The sequence below is a fragment of the Typha angustifolia genome, chromosome 2, assembly GCF_048772165.1.
Source record: "Typha angustifolia cultivar Huaian chromosome 2, ASM4877216v1, whole genome shotgun sequence".
In the NCBI taxonomy this organism is placed as follows: domain Eukaryota; kingdom Viridiplantae; phylum Streptophyta; class Magnoliopsida; order Poales; family Typhaceae; genus Typha; species Typha angustifolia.
Window position 1 is genome coordinate 518,860 of NC_133240.1, and position 23,742 is coordinate 542,601.

At 36.6% G+C, this 23,742-nt stretch overlaps 2 protein-coding genes and 1 non-coding gene across 3 annotated transcripts; 1 reads left to right on the plus strand and 2 right to left on the minus strand.

Moving 5' to 3' along the window:
* Window positions 1-8,570: 8,570 nt before the first annotated feature.
* Window positions 8,571-13,947, minus strand: LOC140772678 (uncharacterized). The gene is made up of 10 exons (XM_073114860.1): window positions 13,847-13,947; window positions 13,402-13,759; window positions 11,893-12,099; window positions 11,596-11,808; window positions 10,182-10,248; window positions 9,897-10,100; window positions 9,672-9,717; window positions 9,478-9,578; window positions 8,791-8,979; window positions 8,571-8,667 (listed from the first exon to the last, which is right to left on the minus strand). The coding sequence occupies exons 1-8, from the start codon at window positions 13,945-13,947 to the stop codon at window positions 9,548-9,550; spliced, it is 1,227 nt and encodes a 408-aa protein (XP_072970961.1). The 3' UTR covers window positions 8,571-8,667; window positions 8,791-8,979; window positions 9,478-9,547.
* A 5,132-nt stretch (window positions 13,948-19,079) lies between these two features.
* On the plus strand, window positions 19,080-22,601 carry LOC140776089 (zinc finger CCCH domain-containing protein 56-like). The gene is made up of 2 exons (XM_073119660.1): window positions 19,080-20,246; window positions 21,799-22,601. Exons 1-2 carry the CDS (start codon window positions 19,463-19,465, stop codon window positions 22,083-22,085), a joined length of 1,071 nt encoding a protein of 356 aa, XP_072975761.1. The 5' UTR covers window positions 19,080-19,462; the 3' UTR covers window positions 22,086-22,601.
* Window positions 22,602-23,002: 401 nt separating this feature from the next.
* On the minus strand, window positions 23,003-23,088 carry TRNAM-CAU (transfer RNA methionine (anticodon CAU)). The gene is given in 2 exon segments: window positions 23,003-23,038; window positions 23,051-23,088. It is a non-coding gene; the product is annotated as a tRNA-Met (tRNA).
* Between the last annotated feature and the right edge of the window lie 654 nt (window positions 23,089-23,742).

Genomic DNA, 23,742 nt, shown 5'->3' on the forward strand with positions numbered 1-23,742 from the left:
CAAAAAGCTCTATTAAGATTAAAACTGTTAAAACAAAGGAGGAACCCTGAACCTAAGTACAACCGAAATAGTAAGATGTGCTAAGATGATTAGTAACTCTATTGGCTTCTTAAAAAATATTAGTAATTTTTAAAACTTTAGTATTTTAGAAGCATAAAAAGAATATCATCGGAGATGGAATGAATAGTCTAAGTTGGACGGGTAGAACAGCTCAACATGTTAGGCAATAATGAAGAATCGGTTTCAATCCACACTCGATTAGGCTCGAAAACCATTAATCGGCTCTAGGGCATCTTCGCGCACATCTAGTACCTACTATAAGCAAAAGATCTCCATAAGCAAGTTGGGCCAAAGCCTCAATATCCACATATTTATTATTTACTTTTATTTCTAATGCCATAAGAAATATATCCGCTAAGGTAATAATAAGAGGAACCATATATTAAAATTAAATAAAAAATATTTAGATATTCTAGTTTTGGGGATACTATATTTTACCTCCGTGGTTAGACTTTCATCCCTTCAATGCATCTAAAATAATACCCATTAAATTTTTAATGATAAAAATATACAAATATTCAATATATTAGTCGTATATTTATCATGATTACTTTTGATGAGTCAAAAAACTTATATAATTATTTAGTTTTAATGAGTATCTTCAAATTCGATCTTAAATTTAAAAAGATAATAGTTTCAATTTAAATATAAAATTGAAACTAGTGATATCTTGGGATGTTTTTTAAGATCATGCAGTGGGAGATGCAGGGGATCCTTTGCCGATCACATTGCAAGTCACGGGAATCGTAATAAATTAGTTTAGGTGCAAAATTAAATTCAAAAAAAAGTTTAGGTGCAAAAGAAACGACTTTATTAGTTGGTTGCTTCCCTCAATTAATGCTTATTATTTCTCAAGTTAATTTATTAAGGACCACTATGATGACCAATTATTAATCTCTTTCTTTTTTTTACCAAATTAGCCCTCTCAAAATTAATATTTTTTAAAATTTTAATAGTAAATTTTAAATATAAATCGCTAATTAAGTCTATAATTTATATTTGAAAGTTTAAGTTTCGAAATGAATTAAGTATGTGATAAAAAAAATTAGATAAGTTATTAATTATTTTTTATATAAATGCCACTGAAAATATTATAATTACTAATAAAATTATTATGCTTTTTTAGTTTATAACAAACACATATAATTAATTAAAAATACCCTCTCTCTCTCTCTCTCTCTGTTTTTGTTTAGAATCTAAATTATTTATTAACAAATTTTGTCTCACTTAAAGAGGATATTTTTTTTATTCTACTATAATATTGGTCACAATATTGGATAGCTTTTAAGATATTATTATTTAAATCAAAGGTTGTGGTTTAATTAATATTAGATAGATTTAACTAACTAAATGGTATTTTTCACAATAATTTTCACAAACAATTATCATATTATTTTTTTAAAAATTCGGTGGCAATTATATATATTTAAAAAAAAAAACTTCACTTTGGACACAAAGATTTTGAGTTCAAATACAAACCAAGCAAATAATGAGATGTAAAACTTGATATTTAAGAGGAATATATGGTGACACCAAGCATTACATATGATTGTAATTAAATATTCTAATAAAAAATGATTATGATCAGCCAATTGTCTTCCATGTTGGTTCCAGCTACTTCCAATTAACAGCAAATTAAGAGCAAACAAAGCATACAAACCTTCAACATGATATAAAATAGAATTTTAATATGTAATAATTGAATTCGATCTTCATATTCAAATACAAATATATAGCACAATCAAGACTAGTCCATGGTCATGTATTTCTTTGAATCATTCCTTTAAGAATTCCTAATTTCTATCTATATTACTCTGCGTGCAAATTAAGATACATCGAGATTCAGGGATAATAAGAAATTACAAATAAAAGCATGCAATACTCATCGAAGTACATTCTAGTTCCTTTCATTGCCGGTGGTAAAGATGATTCCAGCATGGAGTCCGATTTCATCTTCACTTCTCTCTTCCATAACTAAAACCATTCAATTAACTTTAAAAGATTAAAAATAAATAAATAAACTGGTGATTAATGAGACAAATAGGCATTAGCACCTAAAGTCTTAGCCCACAAGCAGCATCACCATTTTATTCCTCTTCTGACAATGGACTTCGGAATAGCAGCGGTGGTAGATATGGCCACATAATTTATGGGCCCCCTTTTTGCTTTAGTCAAAAAAAATTCCATTGCAAATACTGTGCATATATCCATAAATAAACTTGTCACAAGGGTCAGTGACGTACACTTGGGCTCAGATTGGCCCTAGTCCGAGCCCATGGTGGGTCTTTTCTTTAGCTTTTTATTAATCTATTAAATATGGTGAGTTTGGTGATACCTCATTAATAGCCGTAAAAGGATTAGAACGAGAAAATTGTGTATTTCACTAAGATGAATCAAGTACATAAATATGAGGAGATTACAACAATCTCTCCTATAATTAAGCTTGTCTATCCAACATATTAGGATAGTGTTGTTATATACAAGGAAAGTAAATAACAAACAGATTAACCAAATCGATAATAATAGTAATAAAATCTGATTTTAAAATTTCTTTCCTGATTTTTATATTTCTTTCCAATACTCTCCTTCAAGTTGGAACCAAATCTGATTTCAATATTTCTTTCCAACAAACACCCTTCTTAAGTTAGAATCAAATATGTTTTCAATATTTCTTTCCAACACTCCCCCCTCAAGTTGGAGAGTGAATATCTTGCACGCCCAACTTGCGTACCATAAGTATAAATATTTCCTTTCCCAAAGGTTTAGTTAACAAATTTGCCAATTGATTTGCTGAGCCAATATGCTTGGTAATTATTGAACCATCTTGAATCTTGTCTCGAATATAGTGACAGTCCATTTCTATGTGCCTTGTGCGTTCATGAAAGACTGGGTTTGCTGCTATATGGAGAGCGGACTTGTTGTTACAATATAAGGAAGCAGGTCCATGGTGAATAAGGCTTAAGTCTCCTAATAGGCACTGAAGCCATGTTAACTCACAGCAAGCTCCTGTCATTGCACGGTATTCCGTTTCGGCTGAAGATAATGATACAGTTTTATGCCGTTTTGATTTCCATGAAATTAGTGAGGACCCAAGGAACACATAATACCCTATAGTGGACCGTCTAGTGAGAGGATAACCTCCCCAATCTGAATCACAATAGGCTCACAATTTCAAATCATTTTTTGAAGAAAAGAATAGACCTTGACCTGGGGCACCCTTTAGATATCGAACAACGCGTAAGGCTGCCTCCATATGATGTCTTCTAGGTTGATGCATGAATCTACTCAAGACATGAACAGAATAAGTGATATCAGGTCTTGAAACTGTCAAATATATCAAGCGGCCCACCAATCTTCTATATCTGCCTGGATCTTTAAGCAATTCATCTTTATCTAACAATTTTAAGCCTCTTTCCATAGGAGTGTTCACTGGAGCAGCATTTAATAGACCTGCATCTTTGATTATTTCTAATGCATGTTTTCTCTGTGACATAAAAATCCCATTCCTAAATGCAGAGATTTCTATTCCTAGAAAATATTTCAACTCGCCAAGGTCTTTGAGATTGAAATTTTTATGCAAATACTTCTTGATGGCAGCAATACTGTCTGGATCATTTACAGTGATCAAAATGTCGTCGACATAAATTAGGAGAATGGTAAAGGACTTGCCTTTCTTTTTGGTGAAGAGAGAGTAGTCGACTAGTGATTGTATAAAGCCAGCAGAAGTGATGACAGAAGAAAACTTTGAAAACCACTGGCGGGAGGCTTGCTTCAATCCATAGAGCGATTTGTGTAGACGACATACGAGATGTTCCTCCCTCTGTCTCCAAAGCCTTGGTGGTGGAGACATATAAATTTCTTCAGTCAGGTCACCGTGGAGGAATGCATTGTGGACATCAAGCTGATAAAGTGGCCAGCCCCTGGCAGCAGCTAAGGCAAGAAGACAACGAACAGAAATAATTTTTGCTATGGGAGAGAGTCTCGTGGTAGTCAATGCCCTCCATTTGGGTAAATCCTTGAACAACCAAGCGCGCTTTATGTCGCTCTATTATGCCATCAGAGCGACGTTTGATCTTGTAAACCCATCGACATCCTATGGGTTTCTTGCCAGCCGAAAGAGATGTCAGACTCCATATGCCGTTGGCAGCAAGAGCATCTAACTCAAGCTTCATTGCATCACGCCATTGAGGGTTGGTGATAGCTTCATTGTAAGAGGTCGGCTCTCGCTCTTGACTGATAGAAGCAATAAACGATTTGTGTGCAGGTGTATAGCGATGATAAAGAAAGGTAATTGGTCAGTGGGTACCTTGTCCCTTTGCGCGAATCTGGGAGAGGAGATGACTGGATCAGAGGGAGGATGCGTGACGATAGAGCAGAGGTAATCGTTGAACCTCACAGGTGGATTAGATTGTCGAGTGGAGCGGCGGAGAGGAATATTGGTTGGTGGTGGTGGATCGGATGTTCCGGTAGAGGGAATGATAGTAGTATGGCAAGGTGGTGGTGGTGGATCGGATGTTTCGGTAGAGGGAATGATGGTAGTATGGCAAGGTGGTGGTGGCGGGGAGGAAGTAGAGGGGAGAAGGTTCATGGGTGAACAAATTTCAGGTGGTTGTATGTGTGATGGTGGTGGTAGAGTTGTGGTGGAGGGTGGTGAGGTGGGTGGGTTAGGTTCAAATGATGGTAATGTGGTTGAGTTGGGTTCAAAAGAATGGTCATATGGGCTTATGGGACTTGTATCATCTCCCTTTGATGGGCTTGTTGTTTGGATCAAAGGAAAGGGTAGAAAATAGGTATTATTTGGAGAATAAGGAAAAATATCTTCTTTAAAATGGACATCTCTACTTGTGAAATTTTTTTGTGTTAAATAAATCAAAAAGTTTATAACATTGTTAACCTATCGGGTATCCAATGAAAATGGAAGGTGTAGCTCGGCAGTCAAATTTATGAGAGGTATGAATGTTTGTGGTATAAGCCAAGCAACCAAAAACTCGTAGATGGGAAAAAGTAGGAGGTTTTGAGTAAAGAAGCTCAAATGGTGTCTTGTCGGCTAAAATTGGGGAAGGTAGCCGATTAATGATATGAACAATAGTAAGAGCACATTCTCCCCAAAATTGGGAAGGAAGATTAGCTTGAAATTTTAATGCTCTTGCTACTTGAAGAATGTGACGGTGTTTGCGTTCCACAACCCCATTTTGTTGAGGTGTGTATGCGCAAGAATGTTGAAAAATAACACCGTTATCTTGAAAAAAAGAACGAAGAGAGATAAATTCGCCACCATTATCACTTCGAACAGTTTTGATGCGAGTTTCAAATTGAGTAGAAACATAACTGAAAAAACGTTTTAAAAGCAGTTGTGTTTCATCTTTATGTCGCATCAAAAATATCCAAGTAAAACGTGAAAAATCGTCAACAATGGTGAGAAAATAATGAGAACTAGAAAAGGAAGGATGTCGATAGCGACCCCAAATATCACAATGAATAACATCAAATGGTTTAATAGAGAAAGTATTACTGACATTAAAAGGTAAACGACTTTGTTTGGCAAGTGGACAAATAGAGCAAGATTTATTGGAATTAGCAGAAAAATTTAAGAAATTTTGGGCAATAAAATTCAAACGGGAAGATGATACATGCCCTAAGCAATTGTGCCAAAGGTCAGTAGATGAGATAGTGAGATTGCATGTTGGTTGGTTTGAGTACGTGGCTTGTTTAGTGATAGACTTTCCTGCTCCTAATGCCACCAGACAATAGAGTCCGTCACGCATTTCACCCAAACCAATCATCTTCCTCGTATCCAGATCTTGCAAAATGCACCAATAAGGAAAAAATGTCACTGAACAATTTAAACCTTTTGTCAATCGCCCTACTGACAACAAATCAACTTTGAATGTAGAAACAGGTAACACATCATGCAATTTATAGACAGAATTCAAAGGCATAGATCCTTTAGCAATAGTTTTGGCCTTCTCTCCACTAGGTAATAATACGGGTGATAACGAGCAACCTTTGTCTTTATGCGTATTTTTGATAATGAGGTGATATGATTTGTTGCATCACTATCGATAATCCAATTTCGACGAGCTAATTGAGACAAACCTGGTTTTGTGACCGCATTTGCCTTAGGATTAAGGGTACCTTTTACTTGATTATTGAGAAGTTCCATAATTTGTTTTAATTGGGCCTCTGTGAATATGGTGTTGGGTCCACCTTCTTTACAACTCGCCTGGTTGACTGCAGAGTAATTGGGCCGAATAGAGCCTGAGCTCGGATTGGACTTGGCCTTTGGATGGCTAGGGGGGTAGCCATGTAATTTGTAACTCTTTTGGACCCAATGTCCATCGGCATCACAATAGGTGCAGTGGGGTCGCACCCTTCCAGAACCGGGTCCATTACGTCTGTGATTAGAATTAGGACAATCGCTCCTCTCGTTCTTCCCCGGTGATAGTGGATAAAGCTTGCGGACAGCCATGGCAGCAACTGAGGTCGGCTCGGTGGAGGCGGAAGCAACTCCTAGATGGTGTTGTTTCTCCTCTTGAGCAATGAAGGAGTATGCTTCGCGAACCGAGGGGGAAGGTTTCATCAAGAGGATTTGATCGCGGATTGCACTGTAAGATTCATTCAAACCCATTAGAAATTGCATTTCCTTTTATTGCTCCGATTGTGGTGTTTCACAATGTATCCCTAGCTCGTCCCATAGGGTTTTCAATCGAGTGTAATAGGTGGAGACAGAGGTGGTTTCTTGCTTGTGGAGGACGATGTCCCGTTGGATCTCAAATATGCGGGCTAGATTGCTCTGAGAGAATCGGGTATCGAGGTCCTCCCAAACTTCTCTGGCGGTGGAATAAAAATTCACACTATCAGCAATTTCTGGATCACAGGTGTTGACTATCCAAGAATGGATAATGTCATTACATCTTGACCAAATGGCATGACTTTCAGGATCATCTACTTCTGAAGGAGCTAAGATAGACCCATTAATAAATCCGAGCTTATTTCTTGTATTCAAGGCTCGAATCATGGATCTTTTCTAACTGGAGTAGTTATCTCTATTGAGGGGCTTGGAAACGAGAACAAATCTGGAATGATCGAAAGAATGGATGAAGTAAGGATTGGAAAGGTCAGTAGGGGATTTTTTTTTTCCCTATCTTTGATGGATTTGGTAGAACAACACCATGAGAAGAAGAATGATTATCTTCAGCCATTGAGGGTAATGAAGGTTTCGATGGATTAGAATGACTGCAATAGAACTTGGTTGCTAGGGTTCTAGCTCTGATACCATGTAAAAGGATTAGAATGAGGAAATTGTGTATTTCACTAAGATGAATCAAGTACATAAATAGAAGGAGATTACAACAATCTCTCCTATAATTAAGCTTGTCTATCCAACATATTAGGATAGTGTTGCTATATACAAGGAAAGTAAATAACAAACAGATTAACCAAATCAACAATAATAGTAATAAAATCTGATTTTAAAATTTCTTTCCTGATTTTGATATCTCTTTCCAATACTCCCCTTCAAGTTGGAACCAAATTTGATTTCAATATTTCTTTCCAACAAACACCCTTCTTAAGTTGGAATCAAATATGTTTTCAATATTTCTTTCCAACAATAGCTAACTAACACAAACCCCCAAAATGGACTAGGTTTAGATAGGAGTCTCCTCGTCGTTAGGGAAGCTAGCGATCTCATGCAAGTGGACTATGTTTAAATGATAAGAGTTAACCTAGATGATTGGACATGATAAATTCAGCACGACAATGACTGCATTTCTTAATTAGCATGCCCATGTGTAATAATAATGCATGTTATTCTATATTGATGATAATCTTAATTATGTTTATCGACTATCTATCATGTCAATCTTCGATTTATATGACAATATGCCACTAATACATGTGCACCGTATTAAGATGTGTGACTTATTCGTATCGATAGTATCCAACACCTTCTCGTAAGCATATCTTTGTGCACAGTTGCAATCTAATGAACATGTGGAAATATTCTAGTTTCACATTTAAATCTACAAAAGAATAGGTGTCGAATCAAAAAGACGATGGCAGATCCGGTTGCACCTAGGAACATATTCACATCAAAGAATAGATTTGACATATGTATATCAAATAGTCAGTCACTTGAAATCAAATTGGTCGGTGGCTTCAAAGAGAGCGGCAATCGGCTTCAAAGAAGATTGAGATACCTGACTCTGTGGAAGGACTGATTCAGGTAACTGAGGCAGGCAGGTTGGGAGGAATTCCTCCTGATGGTTAGTTGGTTTGAAAAGTGCGAGAACAGCTCTGCAAAAGATAAATCTGCAAGAAGAAATGAGAAGATAAATAACAATATCACTACTTGCAATTAAAAAGCAATCTCAGTTGTGACATGATAAAAATGAAAATCTTTAGGGGAAATGATTATTCGTATAGCAGATCAGTGAAGCTTCTAACTTAAATCATTAGTGCTTTCCGTTTTCGATACAGAAATTTACCTGAGAAGAAGTCTCCATAAAAGTGGATCACGTAAGACGTCAATCCAAACTTCATCCAGTTCAGGTGATGCCAGTAAAGCTGTTCCCCATTCAATTAAGGATATGGAAAGTAACTCCTCTGCTGTGTTGAATGTATCCTACAATATGTTTCATCAATACACATAAAAATGAGAAAAGCAGCCTGCTACTAAGAAAAACAATCAAAGAGAGTGCACCAAGTGCAGCACATAAACGAACAAACCTTACTAATATCTGCCATAGAATGTCCAGTCAAAATGCAGAAAGCTTGCACTGGTGCCGTGAGGAACATAGTGAATTGGCTGCCGTTTTGACAGCGATCATGGCCCGCACTATCTGCAATAGTTGGAGGCTGGGAGGTTGGGGAAAGTAGCATAGCTGTTGTCTTTCCCTTCTCTGCCCCATGTATAGCCTGCACATTCGTTGTTTTAGTCGTAATACATGCATACAGGAATTAGAGATGACAAGATCTATAGTTACAAGGATCAATACTCATTTAAAATGTAACCAGTAATCACAACATACAGCAGGAGAATCATTAAAAAAAAAAAGAAACACTCGATTCTTATCCTTCAGCTCTTTACAACATAAGATAATCAATTTAAATTTTAATCCAAAGTATCTACTGTTACAAGGATCAACATCGAAACATTTTCAGATTAAAAAGAGATGAAGAGTAACTAGGAATTCAGATTTTACATCCATAAACATGAACGAAACAAAATGTTCACATTCTGAAACAAAGGAATATGCCCTTAGTCCGCACTGTCGTACTAAAAAGCCACTATATGGGGAAAAAAGATAGCATATCTAGTTCTAACACAATCATGCAATTATAAAGAACTTACTCTGACGATGTTGTCTTTAAAACAATTAGACTAATTAATAGAAAAGAGGGTTGCATACATACCTTATTTGCAGACATGAAGAGCCATATTAGTAACTTGTTATCTGTGAATCTCACTCCTACCGATAGCTACTCAGTGATACCCATATCTTTCATTTACATGTCTAAGGCATGCACAGTCAAGAAGGAGAAATAAGATCAACAAACGTGCCTTGAATGCATAGCTGCTCTTACTGTCAATCACCAGAAAGAGAGACCTTCTTGTAAATGGAATCAAATCGCTAGGGTAGAGAAAGTTTGAACCTGGAAATTTAAGGAAGTTGAGACAGATCTAGGTAACAATAGGTAAACTTAACCATCAAGAGAATATGGGAAACAAATAATAAAAATTCCTTGCAACAATTCTACAAACTAGGAAAAAAATATATATATTAATGAAGGTTCATCACTATGTAATCCTTACAGCAGATAGCAAAAGGTACCTTCACTTTCATGAGGACCTAACCACAAGCAAGGCTCACTTTGAAGTTTGCTGCAGTCCCTCTGAGAAGATGATTTAATGGGACTTTTATTTGTAGAGGTAGCCGTATAAGAAATTTCAATATTACTAAAACTGTGCATGATCTTCCCACAACTTTCTGAAGAAGGTCTAGAATTTGATGGCACAGGACTCAGTTCACCCTCCCCTGCAAGATATGTTGATGATAACTGGAACTGATGCATAGACTATAATTAACAAAGAAAAACAAGAAGCCAATCATGCAGACCTCCAGCTGAAAGATAGATCAATAAAACTTTATCAGAGGGCAGCTCATTCCATGCAGTGGCAATGACCTGCATGAAAATATGCAAACATGAAAAAAGAAACAAAGTGAATTGCTTAAATATTAACGCAAAAGTAATGTTCAGTGGTGAAAGTTTGAAACCCAATTAAAAGAATTTCAACTAATTCTGGATTCTTAACAATGTCTGCAACAATAGATCAGTAAATGAAAAACAAAATTGAAGAAATGTTCAAATTTTCCGAGGAACTGCTGGACCAGTAAAAGATGACACTATAAAAGACCGGAAGAACTGCCTCATGCAACATGAGATAACCTGAACTATTGTCATCTTTACCTTTCAGAATATCTAGGAAGTGCTTAACCATCAAATTGGAGCTTGACCTACCATAGGAAAAGGGTAGGTAAAAAGGTACCAGTTAGAGCTGGTGGTTTCCTGGTAATAGCATAACAGGATTCAGGAATGGCTGAAGCCAACTTATATGGAACTTTCTGTTGTGAGATGACTCACCCTCACCCTTACTAGCTTATAAACAAGCGATTAAACTTCATGCACAAGGATCAAGCAGCTTCAGTAGATTTTTACAATATATATAAGCACTTAGCAACTTCCAATTAATTAGTTACTCGTAGAAAGGAAGGAGAACTATCATGTGCCTGCAAAAATGCCACAGCCTCATCTTCGATATCTCCATTAGGGTCGATTATTGAAATATCTAAACCATGGATTGAGAGAAATAGTAATTTGATGAATGGACTATGGAGCTTGACTTGAGGTTCAAAATGCCCTCTCAATTTATTTAAAGAAGCAAGGCTCGAGGAATAACAGCAGGACAAAGGACTTAGACCTTGAGACCAACAAAAGGTCCCAAGTATTCCTCTCAATCAAAATCATTTGTCCGTTCACCAACAACCCACCTTTTCACACCAATAGATCTGAAGAGAACTTAGATAAAACAGACACTTGGACGGTCATCAAATTGTTTAATTGCTTCACCTCTCTAACTCTAGAGTTAACAATTCCACCAATGACCTTCATAATTTCAAAAATAAACGAAATCAGAATGACAGCCTAATGAATGAGTCATTGGAGAATAAAAAATAAGAGAGATTCAAGCTAACATTTCATGAATCTAAAGCATAACAAAGAAGCAAGGAAATTATCTCTCATGTGGCTACAGAAAGTTAGTAGCATGTGAAGTCAACCAATGAAAAATTTGATGGACATACAAAGGAAACTTTATTTGTATGAATAATTGGGTTTCATTTTGTTAGCATTTGGTGGTATTAGAAGTTGACTGCTAATTTCATTAGAGTACCTCAGAATGAAGACGTAGAGATTAAAGCTATTAATGGCAATCAAAATCCATGCTTTCAATGGTAGTGCAGAAAAACTTACCATAAGAAAAAGAGTAATAGATGGGCGATAAAAAATTAATTTTTGTGGGTCTGGCGGCAAAGACATATCTCTAATGTCCTGTAATAAATTGGGACTTGAGTTTCCTCCTTGGATGCCCTCACCACGGGTCGTCTCTGCAAATTCACCACACGGTTCCCACTCTAAACACTGAAGCATTCTTAAACTATCTAGAGTAATCTCTCCAAACTTGACCTGTTCTTATTGTGAAAATAAGCAAAATGTTACTAACTTCCAAGATAAAGTGGGAAGATTAGTGAAAAAAAATATGGAGCTTACCTCATTGGGATGGTAGCCGAGTATGATTGCAACATGCAGAATGGGCGCTCTCTCTTTGCCCCCAGAGGCCAAATTAGGAATGGAGTTTGGATGTGGATCAAAGGCAAAGCTATACCTTAATGGCCTCATGTTCATAAAAGATCTATCAACTTCATGAAATCTCTCAATTTCCTTAAATGACTGCTTCCATTCCATAGGTTCTTCTTCCTGCAATAAATCATTCAATACTAAGATTATCACTCTGCATGCATTATGAACAACTTAGGAACATGGACATATGAAAATGACAAGGAACAGTCACTGCTATGATCTAGACATCAGTTTTCAGATGTTTCTTACTGATTTACGAAAAAAATCAAAAGAAAAAGAGGTAAAAGGAAAAGGGAGGAACTTCTGTAAGTATAGGAACTCAGAAACATTAGATGAGAAAATATTTGTACTCTCGTAAGAAAGGAATAAATACTATGGCATGCTAAAGTTTTTGATCCTCTTACTGTTTAATTTATGATGTTTCCCTCTGAAGAAGTCAGCATATCAAAACTGAATAAAACTTTTTAAGTTGAAAGTCCTAGTTGATCTTCATTGAAATTCTATCAATATAATCCTTTCTTACTTTCCTTATATATGATGGCACATAAAAGAGTTTAGCTTAAAAAGGAGTGTGTCTATTCTCTTTTAGCAATTCAAGTAACAAAAGTAAGAAATCATCTTATAGATCAAGAACTATCAAAGAGAGAGAAGATACAAGAACTACTGTCAGTCACACCTCAAGAACTCAACAATCCTATAGATTGAAGGGAAAGCATTTTATCTCCTAGACCACCATCTTGAACTCAGTGCTCCATTGATTTATCAGTAGACCACAACCTCATTTCAATGAAAAAGACGGTCACTTATTGATTGACCCTGATCCAAGAACTCATGGTCGCAAGAAGCTGCACCTTGAAATTATCCCATAGACGAGACTTCAGTTCAGAATAATTCAATTTCAATGAATAAAACAGTAACTCTCAATCGCCTAATCCACACCGAATAATTACACTAAGTAATTTTATAAAAAAACTACCCTATGGATCAGGAACTATCAAATATAGAAAAAAGAAAACCAAAATTTAACTATTCAACACTCTTCCAGGAAAAAGACAATCACACGAATATAAAGCGATGGCTCTTTTTTTTTTTTCAATTCAAGAAAAGAGGCAACCACCAATTGCTTTATCCAATATGAACTACCCAAGAACTCAGGGTCCCAAGAAGCTCCCCAAGAAATCCACTCCACATAATACATCAGAAGAACTTTCAATTAAGAATATTCTAATTTCAACCAATGTATCAATTTTATCTAAACCAAAAAAGACTTATCACCAATTAACTTACAAAAAAAACTACGTTACAGATCAAGATAAAAAAAATCAGGTAGACATTATATAAAAAAGAGCAAATCAAAATTCATCAATCAGCCACTCTTCAAACACATTCACTTCAAGATGATCAAGGTCAATTGCTCACCAGGAACCCATCGTAGAGGTCCTTGATTTCTTTAGCGATCAAGTGCACCATCTCGTGGCGGCCGAGCATGAGGCAGAGCAAGAAGAAGTGGACGAGGAAGTGGATCTCCAAGTTAATTGATGTGTCGAGTAGGTACCCGTGATCCATAATCGCCTTGTAGGACAGGTAGGCTTCAAAGAGGTTCTTGGTGTCGCCATTTTTCAGGTACTGGCCAACGTAGAGCTGGCCAATCCTGAAGGCGATCTGGCCGATCTCCCACCGTTCAAGCCCATTCTGTTCAAGTAAACATCGATATTCTTTCTGCATCTTCCACAGCTTAGAGAAGAGATCGAACGCCTCGCTGATGTCTGGATCGTAGCTGGGATCAGAAAACAAGGAGATCAAGAAGGAAGGAGAGAGAGCAAGAGTTCGAGAAATTAGGGGCTTTTTAGGGTTCTTGGCTCACCGATGGACGCCGTAGTGGGGCAGCTGTATGACGCGGGAGAACTTGAGAAAGGCCTGGTCATGGAGGTACCAGAAGCTACCGACGATGTCTCTATACGCCATTGGAAGAGACAGAGGGGGAGAAGAACGACCACAAAGAAGAAGAAAGAGCGGGAAGAGAGAAAAGGGTTTCGAGTTTCGAATCAACTATTTATAGAGGGAGATTATCGGATCTTGGAAATGGAAACGGGTTAAGAGGAAACGGGTCCGCACGCGAGGTCGAGACCGCTACCTAATACACTACCTCAGAGCTCACGATCATGTGTCAAGATTCATCTTTGAATATATGACCATAATGCCCTTCGTGGCAGGAGCAAAGTATACAGCAATATTAGGTATTTATAGGGCTTACTGTGTAAAATGGTTCGACCTTTTTTTTTTTACTTCAAGAAATAAGTCAAATGTCAAATGCCACGCGCTCTCTCACAAAATGAATGAAGAGAAAGAAGAAGGCTTTGAGATCCTTGCCCGCTATCAATTGACGTGGATAACGTGGCCATCTCCTCTACCGCCGAGCCAAGAGAGGCATAAAAGTTTGGTGGGCCAAGCCGTGAGCCAGGGGTCAATGCAGCTCTGGTGGAACATGTGGCAGTACACCGTCAAGACCCTAACGGTCTCGTCGTCCCCGATCTCTGACAAGCAGATGGTGCAGTCTGCTGTCGATTCCGACCTCTCCCCTTCCTCCCCCGCCGGCAACCGGGCAGTAGGAGAGGAGGAGGTAGACCCAGGAGAAGAAGACGAGGAGGGCAAGGACGAACAACAGGGGTAGGAACATCAGGAGCTGGGGGCTCGTGATTCGTCACCGACTAGGGGAATGACAGAAGGTGGTAGTTGGCGGCTTGAATCAACGAAGAGCTAGGGTTCCGACGAGATAGGTATGGCTTCTCATGTGTCATCGGATGGAAAATTGGACTAAATTTTCTTGCTCGCCGTATGTTTGCTTTTATTCCTACGAGACCTTTTTATGGTTTTTGCCGTTTTGGAGTTTAGTTTTGGGTCTAGTCTTCAAACTAGAAATGGTAAGGATTGCGGGGGAAACCGTTAGGGAGGGTTGTCCGTTCTGTTTTGTTTGGAACCCATAGAAGCTTTTAGACGACTTTGGCCTTTAGTTTGTCAAATTCTAAGAATATTTCGATACATATCTTAGCCATATGGGTTCTAGTGATTAGAAATTTATGGATTTTAAGGGGGCATTAGATGAGAAAGCCATTGGAGGTGTTCATATATGATGTAGAATGCAAAAATAGACATTTTATGTATTATTATTAGGATATTTTACAAATCACATTTAATATTTTAACTATTTTGTGATTCACGCTCGTCTTTGACAATTTTGTAATCCGACCCCTCCTATTTCTCTATAATTCTCGTTTAATATCCTTACATTATTTTGATTAACTAATATCGATCAAATGACTAAAATACTATCACCACTATTTTTCTTCCTCTTTGCCCCTCCTTTAATTAAGGCACAAGTAGTTTAGATATTTAAAAATTATTTCATATATTATAATGAAATATTCTTTTGCTGGTACCGTTTAAATTAACAAAGGGTGCCAAATAAGAATTATAAGAAAAAAAATAAAAGTCGGGTTACAAAAATCTCAAAGACGGAGTGTGAATCACAAAATAAGTAAAATATAGGGTGTAATTTATTATTATTATTATTATTATTATTATTATTATTATTATTATTATGAAAATCTATAGACATCATACATCCATTAAGATTCAAGGTACATTTAGATAAAGAAAGTGGATTAGTCCATAGTTTAGATATACATTCTCGAATAGCAAGATTGACTAAAGAATGTAGCAAGATTAACTAAAAATATGTTGTATTCCTTTAGGAACTTGTGTAACAAACCCTAACACAAGAGAGTAAAAATCCACCAAATGCATTCATGCATGACAGAGGAAATGGACCAATTTATGTAGTCACCAAGTGTCATTAACTGCTTTGATTATGATCTCGGAGTATGATGTCTATAGATTTTCATAATAATAATAATAATATCTTGTGACCTTCAAGTAAGGCCATTGATTCACCCACAAGTGCACTGTTTACATGAAAAACAATCCTAGCCTCAAAGAATTGATTAGGGAAGTTACAAGAAGCTTTTTTTTCTACCATGCAGCATCAACCCAGTAAGTTTAATTCATTGAAAGTTGCGTCATGGGAGAAATACTAGAGCTACAAGAGGATATAGCCATATCATAGACATGTCAACAACGGAATCCGCATTCGAATGGCCTCTTTTGGGTAATAGTCAGCAAGTAAAGGTCCACGTTGTTGAACACTTGTTCGAATATTGTTAGGCTCATCAGAATCATCTCAAGTTGTCTTCATCGTGAAGAAGGTAGAAAAGTCTTCATAGTTTGTGAGTGAATTTTTTAACTCAAAACAAAGACTATTTTAAGAGAAGATATATTAGGGGATACTTGTGTAATATATTGTTAGCACCTTGATAAGTTAGTTATTTATGCATTTTAGTACATAATAATTTCTTAAGAAAAAAATCTTGAGAAATAGACGTAGGTATTGATCGACCATTGTAAATCTTGGTATTGTATTCCTTTTCTCATTTCTTTGCTCATCTCATATAACCAAGACACTCAAAATATTTTACTCCTTCACTTTCATTCTTTGATTTTCCTATCTTGGAATTCAGAGTTGGAGTAGGAGTAGAAGTAGAAGTTTCTTTATTTGAAACCTTTTTTCAAGTATGTTTCTTTGGAGTTCCTTGTCATATTGTTAGTTTTCTTGAAACTTAACGTTTTTCACAAATAAGGCAATAATTTTAGGATCGTTGTTAGAATCAGAATCTTCCTTTTTAATTGACAAAGTAATACCTTATACTATTTTAGGAAGACAAAGTGAAGATTTATAAGTTCTCTACCAAACCTTCAATTTTGAGGGTACCAAAGTTTTTGCTTTCTTTTATGACAGTAATCTTCGCTCGAAATCACTCAAGAAGAGATCAAAGATTTTTTCTCACAACCTTGCTTTCATAGATTCTTTTGCTAAGGTTGAAACTTGAGTTGACGATGTCACTTAGCTCGACTGAGAACTTATCGAAGGTCTCTGACTCATCTATCCTAAGAGTTTCAAAAGAAGTAATAAGTCTTAAAAGTTTAGAAAGTTTAACTTTATGCATAACTTCGTGAGTTGTTTTAAGTATGTCTCATGTTTTTTATTATAATTTTGTAGGTACTAATGCATTTGAACTCGTCCTAGCATAGATATCTAAAGATAACATTGATAGCTTTATTGATCAAGCCCATGCCTTCCATGATTATTTTATCGCACTCCCCAACGGGGTTCAATATAGTATTTACTTCTACCCTTTTAGTTGGCGAAGATCAATAACCATGCACCACGGAAATTCATACATATTTATCTATTAATTTTAAAGAGGCTTTTATTCTAGCTTTCTAGTAATGATAACTAGAACCATCTACAAGTGGTCTAATAGTAGATTAATCTTTCCTAAGTAAATCAATATCTCTATGGTCTTCTTTAGGTAAATCAATATCTTAAGGATCTTTCTAGTATAAGAAGAATTGCTCTGATACCAATTAAACTTTCAAGAGGGATAAAATTCCTTGTTCGGCTAGGTTTATAGATTTTGAAAGTAAAAGTTTGTTGCGTTAAAAACTAAAATCTAATTTGGTTTAGAAAATTTGAATCCTACTATTTAGAGAAGTCGATTTAGAATTGCATTCATAAGTGAAAGATGTAAAGTCGAAAAAGAATATGGGGTTGCCCAAACCAGGTCGATCTGCTCGCATAAATCACAGAAACAAGTTTCACTTATGATCATTATTACCATATCAACACTTATTTATTGACGTCCATCACTTGCTCGAAATCTTTCTTGATTAATTACTCCATAAGGTGAAACCTTCAAATTTGTTTCACCATCGAGTCATAAGTTATCCTTAAATCACGGGTTGTAGTAGATATTTGCTCGTTCGATGCTTTAAGATCATCTTCATTTGAAGCTCCAACCTTCAAACACACGGAGAAGCTCTACTCACACTTTAATGTAAAATATGCTCCATAAAAGAGCAAGAGAATTCTCTTAAGTTGAGACTAAAAATTCTTTGAGTTCTTAACCGGATGAATAACTCATCCTCTATTTAAATAGAGGTGAGAAGTATCAATGTTTTGTACCGGGAAAAATCACTAAAGAAAACTCTACGGTGTGGATCACAGATTTGTTAATACATTAAAACATAGCAGAGTAAATGCAAAATTTTGAAAACCGTTATATTTTTCAAGTTGAATTTAAAGATACTCATTAGAAATAAAGTTGTAGAGAATTGAATATGCTTCCTAACGCATCTAAAATAATACTTATCAAATTTTAGACGACAAAAATATGCTAAATATATTAAGTAAATAGATGTATTAGAAATAAATATTTTTAAATTCAACTTGTGTTTAGTTAAATATGGTGAAAAATAATAATATTGCTATGGTTAAAGTCAAACAAATTAAACACTAGATGTGAATGTAAATTTAAGCATACTCACTTGGGGGGTAAAAATGTAAATTTACCTAAATTACCCCCCAATAGGGGTGAAAACGGATCGGATAGTGCTTAACCCATATTTGGATCCATATTTTTAGTCCAGATACAGATTCAGATACGGATATCGGAGGGATAGCAAAATTTAAAACCATATCCTAAATAAACGGATACAGATAATTTTCGGATTGAGGATCGGATCTTAAACAGATATTGATTAAATTTAAAATAATAATAATATTTTATTTAGATATAATTAACACAAAATTATTAAGAGTTTTATAACAAATAATTTTTTTATATGTCAAATATATGAAATTAGAGAAATTAATCTCTATAAATAATATATAACGTATTATTAGTAACAATATTAATATTTATTATTTAAACAAGCAAACTAAAACTCTAAATCATCTAAAAAAATATGCGGTTAAACGAATATCCCATATCCGTATTCGAATCCGAAAAATATATCCGATCCGTATCAGAATCGGCATTCAAACTTTTTTCAAAAATTCTATCCGTATCGAAATTCGTATCCGAATCGGATAGAGATTTTTTTATCCGAATCCGATTTTGAGTTGGGTCGGATATCAATCCGATATCCGACCCGTTTTCACCCCTACCCCCCAACCTTCCATCAACACCGCCGATAAGATCTACTTCTTTTCCTCGCCACTGTCAGAGATCCGGAGCTCCCCTGCTTCAAATGGGTTTCTAGGGTTTTGGATCCACGCCGACTTCGTGGGGTTCAATTCCCCGTCCTTTTTCCCCCTTTTTGAGCTCCAATCTCAATTTCATCTAGTTTACTTCGACCTTCGTATCTTACAATACCTAGTTTTTTTTTTTTTTTTAATTCCATTTGGCATGTCGTAATTGTAGCATATCATCACGAATCCTAGCTTGCGATTGTAATCACTGGGAGGGATTAGCACTTAGAGTTTCGATTTCATCTCGGTTTTCATGGGTTGGGACACTGTGGTGTTAAAAAAGTTGAGATTTTGATTTCGGTCGTCGTCTCCTTTATTACGCTCTATCTATACATGGATTACGGTAGCAATGCCATCGAGATAGTCCCGGATGCTTCCGGTCCCGAGAGTTGGGCAGCGGCGGCTGCGCAGAATGACCAATCGGGCATATGGGCTACCGAGGATGACTACCGAGCTTGGAATGCAGAACCCAACTTTGATACTTCTTCTAATCTTCCCTACGGCGATCGTCAGTCGCAATCCCAATCCCAATCCCGGGCTGGCAGCGAGCAGCCCCCAAGCAAGAAGCTGCGGAGTTCTTCCCAAGGGGAAGGGAATGGGATGAGTAAGTCGAGGGCAATTGGGAAGATGTTCTTCAAGACCAAACTTTGCTGCAAGTTTCGCGCAGGGACTTGCCCGTACATCACTAATTGCAATTTTGCGCACGGCATGGAGGAGCTCCGAAAGCCGCCTCCGAATTGGCAGGAGATTGTGGCGGCTCAGGAGGACGGGGCGGAGCGAGAGAGGAGGGAGGAGCATCAGATACCTATTCTTACCACTTCCAATGCAAGTGGAGATGTTCAGAGGTCATACAAAGGAAGGCACTGTAAGAAGTTCTATTCGGAGGAGGGGTGCCCTTATGGAGAAATGTGTACTTTCTTGCATGATGAGCAGTCGAAGGCTCGGGAGAGCGTGGCAATTAGTCTGTCGCCGACTGTTGGAGCTGGTGGGTTTGCGACTGGGCAGAATGGGTCGAGTCAGAAGCCTTCTAATTGGAAGACAAGGATCTGTAACAAGTGGGAGATGACTGGTTATTGCCCTTTTGGTAGCAAGTGCCACTTTGCCCATGGAGCCGCAGGTATGATCTGAATCTGATGATTCCCCTACCCCTGGATTATTGAGTTTGATGCTAAGACTGAACATTTGAGACATCATATATGTAGGTATGATTTCTTTGTTACTAATGTGAAATAGACATGGTGTTGGGACTTGTTATTTTTTGTGTTGATGTCTGCATATTTTGCTATGCAACTCAAGTTCATCTCTTACTTTGTGATGGGTATTCCTTCACCTAATGTGAAGATTATATTTACTAAAATTTGTTTCCCTTTGTTTCTTCAGAGATGGCCTATAGAATGGCTGAAGTAAGACCAATAAGACCTACCATGCTTTTTATCATTTGTAGTTTCTGACTACGCTTGCTAAATGTAATATTTGCTCTTGGTTATCAAAACTATTTGTCTATTTGTTTCCAATTTCTGACTTAATCTGTGAATGGTATATAAGTTTCTATTTGTTACAATATATGTCTTCCAACTGCGTATTGCACTACCAGGTCTCTAATCAGGTTAATTATCTACTTTGTGAATACTCTTGGATAACCATAGGAGTAGCTTGTTGAGCTTAATGAAGTATATTTTGTCTTGTAGACGTTTATAAGCTTTTAAGTATTGGACATAGACAAATGATTCAATACTAACCTCCAATTTCTCTCTCTCTCTCCATCTAATGACTGAAATGTATGATGTTTGTAGAATTGATAGGAAGTATCAATAAGTATGACCAGAAGTATTAGTCACCCCTTCACTTTTCATGGGTAAATTAGTCTCGTTATTTTCTTCCCTCTCTTACATGGTCCATAAATCAAATTAAACTTTCTAGTCCATTAAGCCAACAGGGGTATCAAATTGAACCACTACCTAAGTTTTGAGACTAAAGTAATTGATTGGTCAAATAATGTATGTAAAATGATAATTCTATTCCTTGATAGATCTACGGATAGATACTTGTTTTAATAATTCACTGGTATGTACTGAATCATTGTTGTTGGACATATAGAAGTGTCCTGTTTACATTTGCACTAGAATACTGTTCTAATGGGGCCTCTCTATTTTTGGCATCTGATTGAGGTAGAGATCATATTTGATGGGCCATACTCTCTCTCTATATATATATTTGTGTGTGTCTGTATGTATGGCATAAATGTTCGTAGATACATACTCTAATATTAATGAGTTCTATTTTGTGATTTTTTATCCTTTATCAGATATTATTGCATATTTTCTTTTGTATCATCTTAAAAAGATTTTTAAAAAAAATCATCTTGTAGAAGTATATTTTGGTTTAGAAACTTTTAAGCATTTTCCTTATTCGTTGAATGATCATTAGAGAGGCATGTCCTAGCTATAAAGAATGCAACAAATGAACTGTGGATTTGTTTTGCACATAATCGAGCCTCTAAGAAGTGTTCCTTTTTTTTTACTTTCTTTAATGATGAAATTTTAGTTACTTTGATCAAGATTTTTTATTATTATTATTAGTTTGACAACATTGCAACACGGAAGATTTTTTTTCTTGTTTGCTTCTTAAATCTTTTTTTTTCTCATAGTTATTTAACTGTATGATCGCAGAACTTCACAGATATGGTGGAGGGCTTGTGGATGTGGATGGCAGAGATTCTTCTTCAACTGGTCCAGACGTGAAGCAGGCTGGTGTATCAGCAAAAGCTCCTACAGAGACTGCTGCTGCATCTGTCACCTCAGTTGCTCATACAGATGTTTATCATATTGGTGTTCCTTCACAGAGGTCAACTATTGCCAACCAAAGGCAGGGGCAAGGCCAAAGGCCTCTTCAAAAATGGAGAGGCCCAGACAAGATCAGTAGGATTTATGGTGACTGGATAGATGAGAACGAGTAGGATCATTCTTGACATCAATGAATATCTGGGCGCAAGGATAATGAAAGTACCTATATAGTATTTGTAGTTAATCTTGCCTTGTTCTGTGGTTAGTGGCATTACATCAGTCTTTGCGAGGCAATAAACAGGAAGAAGACTTCTTAATTTCCTTATCTTGGATGAGGATCGAGCACCGCACACCCTGAGGGTTCCTCTGACTGTTGCTTGTATGTATTTTGTAACTTAATGCAAGTCATCAGGAGGCATCATGTGGGAGATCGGTCATGTGCGGTCATTTTGTATCATTTTGTAACCTTTCAACAAAAGTAATGTAGCTGCTTGTGTCCTCAATATTCATTCAAGCAGATCTGAATGTCTCTTACAATCATATACATACAATGAGATGATTTCCAAATTTTGTGGGAGATAACTGGAAGGCCTGTTTGTTTTGGCAAGTTTCTCTAGTATTCATCAGTTGAGACTGTTATGCTTTTTGCAATCAAATGTATGGATGCTTTGTTGTGTACTGCATGTCTCATATCTAACATTGTGATTTGTGAATACTGATGCATTAACATGGTATTATTATGACAATGTATAAATTTCAGTAATGAAGTTTGAAGTGGATTGATGCAAAATATTAAATGACTCTGCTGTCATTGTTAATTAGAGGAAGCCTTGTTTAATAGTTAAGCTTATTTAGCCTTTCTGTATATCACTATATGAATTTTAATTGGCCTCTAAGTAGGGCTGTCAAAATAAACGTCGAGCCGACTTAAATAAAACTGAGCCGAGCCATTAAGCTCAATAATAATTTCATGTTCATTTTATAGTATGAAAATAGATTGGATTCATTAAGCTTGGCTCAAATTGAGCTTAGCTCATATAAATGTTTGAAAATATTTGTTAAAAAGAAGTAAAAAAGAAGATAAAAAAAATGGGGTGAGAGAGGCTCGAACTCTCGACCTCAGGATCACTCAAATAGCTATGAGACCTACGCGCTAGCCAACTGCGCCACCACCCCACTGTTAAACAATTTTGTTGACATATATTAAACTATTAAGTACAAAATTTAGACAACTATTCTTATATACATGTGCAAACTATGAACCAAAACTCAATTAATGAAATAAATAAGTTTGCAATCAACTCATATATATAATATATACACCGGGTCCCACGGTCAAGAGCATCTTAGGTATTTCACCTCTCTCTCTCTCTCCTCTCCTCTCCTCTCCTCTCCGCCCTATACTAAGAATCCATTCTTGATTGGTATCTCTGTTGTTTTCCATAAACCCTAATAAAGTATGAGGTATTTGGGACGTCTACAGAGTCTAGCGAGCCTAACAGTGGGATGGAGGGAAATCCCCCACTGGTCAGTACTGGTTGGGGGAGCAGTCATCTTGCAAGTGAGTTCAAGGCAATATGGAAGGAAAGAGACAACCTGAGACGCTCGTGGGCTTCAGTTGCGATGGAAGGGAAACAGACCAAAGGTACAAACGGACACATTCCAGAGGAGATATTGGAAAAACTAAGGGAGCAAACGGAAGACTGTATTATTATAGACCCGGAAGTCCTGGAGAAATGCAGGAGCAGTTGGAAACTCACTCTCTTTTAGAGGTTCTTAGGAAGAAATATTCCACTAGATATACTCAAGCGCACGCTTATCAGATTATGG